The sequence below is a fragment of the Mandrillus leucophaeus genome, unplaced genomic scaffold (assembly GCF_000951045.1).
Source record: "Mandrillus leucophaeus isolate KB7577 unplaced genomic scaffold, Mleu.le_1.0 Scaffold8, whole genome shotgun sequence".
In the NCBI taxonomy this organism is placed as follows: Eukaryota; Metazoa; Chordata; class Mammalia; order Primates; family Cercopithecidae; genus Mandrillus; species Mandrillus leucophaeus.
In genome coordinates, this window is record NW_012108696.1 from 5,042,613 (window position 1) to 5,048,877 (window position 6,265).

Here is a 6,265-nt window from a genome sequence, read left to right on the forward strand (position 1 = left end):
GCCTGGCTAATTTTTGATTCGGGGCAGGCGAGCCCCAAAGTGGGGTTTACCTCACAAGGGTTCTTGGCTTTGCCCAGGAAAGAATTTAAGGGCAAGCCAGAGGTAGAAGAAAACAGCTTTATTGAAGAGGCAGTGTTACAGTTTTGTAAGTGTTGCAGCTCCTGCAGAGCAGGGCTACCTCATAGCAGAGAGCAGCAGCTCAGGGCAGTTTTGCAATCATTCTTATACCGACTTTTAATCAGATGCAGATTAACAGGTGGTTTCTGCAAACATTTCTAGGGAAGGGGTAGTAACTTTTGGGTCATCGGGTCATTACCATAGAAAGGGGAAGTAACTCCCCAATGTAGCCATGTCAATGGTAAACTGACCTGGCACACTGGCGAGCATGCCTTACGGAAAGCTGCTTCCACTCTGTCCTTGTTTTAGCTAGTCCTCAATTTCCTCCAGTGTCCGAGTCCCTCCTCTGGAGTTGAGTCCTGTTTCCTACCTCATTACTAGCTTAACATAATAGAAAGTTATCACTCTCATAACAATTCAATATGGACATACCTGGCCAGTGGGCAGCTTTTCTCCACGTGGTGATAAAGGAATTCAATCTCTCTCCATCTTTTGGTTCTTGCGTTCCTTAGAGCCTTGGAGTTCCTGGTTTTAGCCAGTTGAGGTGAAAGAGGGAGGAGAGAAGTTACACTCACTTCTTGACCACCTTGTCCCTGAAATGACATATATTGTGGCTCTTATATTCCACGAGTGAACAGTGGTCACATGACCTCACCTAGACGCAGAGGGTTCTGGGAAATGTAGTCCCTGGCTGGGGTGCCATTTTCTAGTGAAACATGACTCCGTATTTTGCAAAGGGAAGTATGATTTTGTTGGATCACTGACCAACTTGACTCCACACCCATTCTATACCCCACAGATATTGATGAATGCACTGAAATGTGTCCCATCAATTCAACATGCACCAACACTCCTGGGAGCTACTTTTGCACCTGCCACCCTGGCTTTGCACCAAGCAATGGACAGTTGAATTTCACAGACCAAAAAGTGGAATGTAGAGGTGAGCAGAGGGTTTGATGGACAATCCAGAAAAGACATTTCTCTTTGTTCTTCTGGGTTTCTTGATATTCTCCAGTTCTTTGCAGATATTGATGAGTGCCGCCAAGATCCATCAACATGTGGTCCAAATTCTATCTGCACCAATGCTCTGGGCTCCTACAGCTGTGGCTGCATTGCAGGCTTTCGTCCCAATCCAGAAAGCTCCCAGAAAGACGGCAACTTCAGCTGCCAAAGTAATCATCTCTTCGTATGTGTTGGCAATGGAATCTGTTTCTGGCTTTGACTGGAAAATTCTCATTCTACCCAACCTCAGGATCTTCCTCTTACTGTTGCCTCATCCGCATATTCTGTTTCTTTTCTTCTTCATCCATTTCCTCTTTCAATAAATGATTTTTGGAGTACCTATTAATTAATTAATTAGTTAGTTAAACAGGCCTGTGCAGTAGGCGCTGAAGATTTGGTCCTAAATATGATAGGCATGATTCTTGTCCTCTTGTAGCTTATAGTCTAGGGAAGGAGCCAGAAAACACACACACACAATTATTTAATTATAACTATGAATAAAACAACAAAGAAACATAGTGTGCTTTGAAGTGACTAATAGGATATTGATTATGCTCCAAGCAAACAGTTAAGCAGAAACCTGAAGGAGGAGAAGGACTTCTCTAGAGCAAGAATGGAGATCATGCTGTTCTCGGTTATAGCAGATGCAAAGGTCCTGAGGCTCACACCAAATGAGGACAAGGGGAAGTGGCATTAGACATATCTGATGAAGTGGACAGAGGTCAGATTCTGCAGTTTCTTGGTGGCTTGTGAAGAATTTTGAAAGAGCTGGATGCAGTGACATGCCTATAAACAGCACTTTGGCAGGCAAAGGTGAGAGGATCACTTGAGGCCAGGAATTCAAGACCAGCCTGGGCAACATTGCAAGACTCTGTCTCTACAAAAAATAATGATAAAAAATGAGCCAGATATAGTAGCATGGGCTTGTAGTCCTAGCTACTCAGGAGACTGAGGTGGGAATATCACTTGAGCCTAGGAGATCGAGGCTGCAGTGAGCTATGCTCATGCCACAGCACTCAAGCCCGGGTGACAGAGTAAGACCCTGTCTTTTATTTATTATTATTTTTTTTGATGGAGTCTCACTCTGTCGCCCAGGCTGGAGTGCAGTGGTGCTATCTCAGCTCACTGCAACCTCCATCTCCGGGTTCAAACGATTCTTCTGCCTCGGCCTGCTGAGTAGCTAGGATTACAGGTGCCCCCACCACGCCCAGCTAATTTTTGTATTTTTAGTAGAGACAGGGTTTCACCATGTTGGCCAAGCTGTTCTTGAACTCCTGACCTCGTGATCCGCCCACCTCGGCCTCTCAAAGTGCTGGGATTACAGGTGTGAGCCACCGTGCCCTGCCAACCCTTTCTTTTAAAAAAGAATTTCAGAGTCCTTTTCCCCCCCAAGAATAATGGGGAACCATGAAAGGTTTAAAACTGTTAAATTATGGATTATTTACATTAAAAATATGTGTACCTTATTGGAGGCAATGAAGTATAACAAGTAAATGAATATAGCTGATGTATTTCCCAATATAATAAAGATAGTATCATCAATGCCACTGGATCTCTTATGCGTTTCTTCTCCACTCTATCTCCTTGTATCCTCCTCAGAAAACCACTTGGAATTTTGTGTTTATTATTTCCCTACTTAAAAAAATATTTTCCCTGGTACGTACCCCTAAACAATATCTGCCTAGTATTGCTTGTTTTGGAGCTTTGTAAAAATGATATCATACTACTTATGACTATAGATGTATGTCTTTTATATGTATGACTTCTCTAATTTGCTCTGTTTCACTCATTATCATGCCCTTTAGAGTATAAGTTGTGCAGGGATATAATATGGAGTGAGAAGTCACACATATAAAAAACATACATCCATAGTCATATGCATGATTGCCTCTAAGAGGCATGATATTGAGTGAAATAGAGCAAAGTGGAAAATTGTGTGTTGTAGTAGACACATCCTTCATGTTGTAGTGTGTAGCTGTGGTTTGTTCATTTTCCCCCTTGTGTACTAGGGTAATAGATGGATTTTAAGCCAGGGAGGGGAGGACATGAAATCAGACGTGAATTTTCATCATATTTTGCTGAGGTTGAAATTTTTTTGGTTACTGTTGTTTTCTTCCTAGGGGTTCCCTTCAAATGTAAGGAAGATGTGATACCCGATAATGAGCAGGTCCAGCAATGCCAAGAGAGAACCACAGTGAAACCTGAATATGCAAGTATTTCTTAAGGTTCCTAGTTTCTGAGGTTTTCTTAGAAGTCATTCAGGTAGAATGTTGTTTTTGCAGTTCTAACAAAGGCAAAAGTAATAGTGGCCAAAACCAGACAGCAGTTTATTTTTCTCCTCTGTAACCGGCTGAGTGTAAGCTGTGCAGAGTTTGTACAATGGCTCCGTTATGCTCTGCCAGCATCAACACAACAAGCCGCTCACTTTGTGGTCCAAGATGACTGCTCCAGCTCCTGCCCTCACATCTGCATTCCAGCTTGTGGGAAGGGGAAAAGAGGAAGTGAAAAGCACGATCCTTCTCTTTAAGCATATGACCCAGCACCACTTCTGCTTGCACCTGATTGGGTAGAAATTAGTCACGTGGTCACATCTAGCTGCAAGGGAAGCTGGGAAGAGAGGATATTTGCCTATCGAAAACTTCAGGATTCTCTTAATAAAAGAATGGGAGAATATATTGGAGTCTTCCTGTTGGTGAAGGTGTTGATGCTGCAACTGAGGGATGTTGGTGTGGGGGTGTTACACAGCCAGCCAGGCCAAAAGGAATTTGGACATCCTGATTGTCTAATGAAGTCATTGCAATGAGTAAAGACTCCAGGGCCTGTTTAGACATTAATGTCACTATTCTAAATATGAGCTTGTAAATTAGCTTTGGACCACTGTTTTTCTTTTTAAATTGTGGTGAGGTACACATAACATAAAATTCACCACTTTAACTATTTTGAAGTGTGCAATTCAGTGGCACTTAGACCATTCACAATGTTATGCAATCATCACCTCAATCTAGTTCTAGAATTGTTTTTTTTTTTTTTTGAGATGGAGTCTTGCTCTGTTGCCCAGGCTGGAGTGCAGTGGGGTGATCTTGGCTCACTGCAACCTCCACCTCCCGGGTTCAAACAATTCTTCCTGCCTCAGCCTCCTGAATAGCTGGGACTACAGGCACCCACACCACCATGCCTGGCTAATTTTTGTGTTTTTAGTAGAGATGGGGTTTCACCATGTTGGCCAGGGCTGATTTCAAACTCCTGACCTCAGGTGATCTGCCCACCTCAGCCTCCCAAAGTGCTGGGATTACAGGTGTGAGCCACCATGCTCAGCCAAGTTCTGGAATATTTTTATCATTAAGCAGTCACTCCCCATTTTCCCCTCCCACTAGCCCATGGCAAACACTAATCAGCTTTCTGTCTCCGTGGATTTGTCTATTCTTGACATTTTATAGAAATGGAATCATGCGATATTTTCTCCTTTGGGTCTGGCTTCTTTCACTTAGCATGATATTTTTGAGGTTTATTCATGCTGTAGTACATATCAGAGAACTCCATTCCTTTTTATGGCTGAATAATATTCCATATGGACCACTGTTAGTTCATACATTTTCTCTTCTTTTAATATCACTAAGTAGTTTCGCTATTTGTTCATGTTTGCTTTTTTTATTCATGGAAGGAAAAGGTGATATGATTCTAACTCTGATCAAACAATCAGTTTTTATTTCCCTGAGAATTCTACAGACTCAGGAATTCAGGGTTATCTCATATGATGGGCTTTATGGGCTAATTTATAGATTACATGCTTGGGGGAATAATCAATTCATGCTCATAAATGCTCTTTTTTTTTTTTCTGGGTCACAGGTCTCCTTCTGTGCACAAATAAATAACATCCTCAGTGTTCTGGACAAAGTGTGTGAAAATAAAACAACTGTAGTTTCTCTGAAGGTAACAATTGGCTCTTTTAAATTGTGTTTTGAGTTTCAAACATCCTGGGCACACTTTGGGTGTCTTTATGGCCGGGTGTGGTGGCTCACACCCATAATCCCAGCACTTTGGGAGGTTGAGGCATGTGAATCACTTGAGGTCAGGAGTTCGAGACCAGCCTAGCCAACATGATGAAACCCTGTCTCTACTACAAATACAAAAATTAGCCGGGCATGGTGGCGGGTGCCCATAGTACCAGCTACTCAGGAGGCTGAAGCAGGAGAATTGCTTGAACCCGGGAGGCGGAGGTTGTGGTGAGCCGAGATAGCACAACTGCACTCCAGCCTTGGCAACAGAGTGAGACTCCGTCAAAAAAAATAAATAAATAAAGGAAAGAAAGATCTCTTTATAATTAATGGATTGTGAATTAATATTTGATTTTTTATAGCTGTAAGATTTGAAAAATTAGCATATAGTAAAATTACCTTTTTACTTGTATAGTTCGATGAGTTTTCTAACCTGAATAGATTTGTGGAACTACCACTATAATTAAGATGCAGAACAGTTTAATTATCTCTAAACATTCCCTTGGGCTTCTCCTTTATAGTCAGATACTCCCTCCACCACTAACCTCTACAAATCCCTGATCTAGTCTCTGTCACTGGAGTTTTGTCTTTTAAAGATTGTTATATAAATGAAACCACATAGTATGTGGTCTTTTGAGACTGGCTTCTTTGACTCAGCATAATGCATTTGAGATGCCTGGATAGTGTGTGTATAAACAGTGCCATTTCCTCCTCCTCCTCTTTCTTCCTCCTTTCTTTTCCTTCCTCTTTACTGTGAATGAGATTCAGCACATTCTCATTGCTGTGTAACCATCCCCACTATCCATCTCGAGAACTTTCTCATCTTTCCCAAAAAACGCTGTCCCTGGCAGGGCACAGTGGCTCAGCCTGTAATCCCAGCACTTTGGGAGGCCGAGGCAGGCAGATTATGAGGTCAGGAAGAGGTCAGGAGATCGAGACCATCCTGGCCAACATGGTGAAACACCGTTTCTACTAAAATACAAAAAATTATCTGGGCATGGTGGCACGTGCCTGTTGTCCCAGCTACTCGGGAAGCTGAGGCAGGGGAATCACTTGAACCTGGGAGGCGGAGGTTGCAGTGAGCTGAGATGGAGCCACTGCACTCCAGCCTGGGCAACAGAGTAAGACTTCATCTCAAAACAAAAAAAAAA

The 6,265-nt window shown here is 42.6% G+C and overlaps 1 protein-coding gene across 1 annotated transcript in view; it reads left to right on the forward strand.

The window, feature by feature from the left end:
* Positions 1 to 6,265, forward strand: part of ADGRE1 (adhesion G protein-coupled receptor E1) — a 66,426-nt gene that overhangs the window by 20,900 nt on the left and 39,261 nt on the right. Inside the window, exons 4-7 of the mRNA XM_011967446.1 lie at positions 917 to 1,057; positions 1,143 to 1,289; positions 3,240 to 3,328; positions 4,966 to 5,049. Coding sequence (XP_011822836.1) covers positions 917 to 1,057; positions 1,143 to 1,289; positions 3,240 to 3,328; positions 4,966 to 5,049 — 461 coding nt within the window. The remainder of the gene's footprint in view (positions 1 to 916; positions 1,058 to 1,142; positions 1,290 to 3,239; positions 3,329 to 4,965; positions 5,050 to 6,265) is intronic.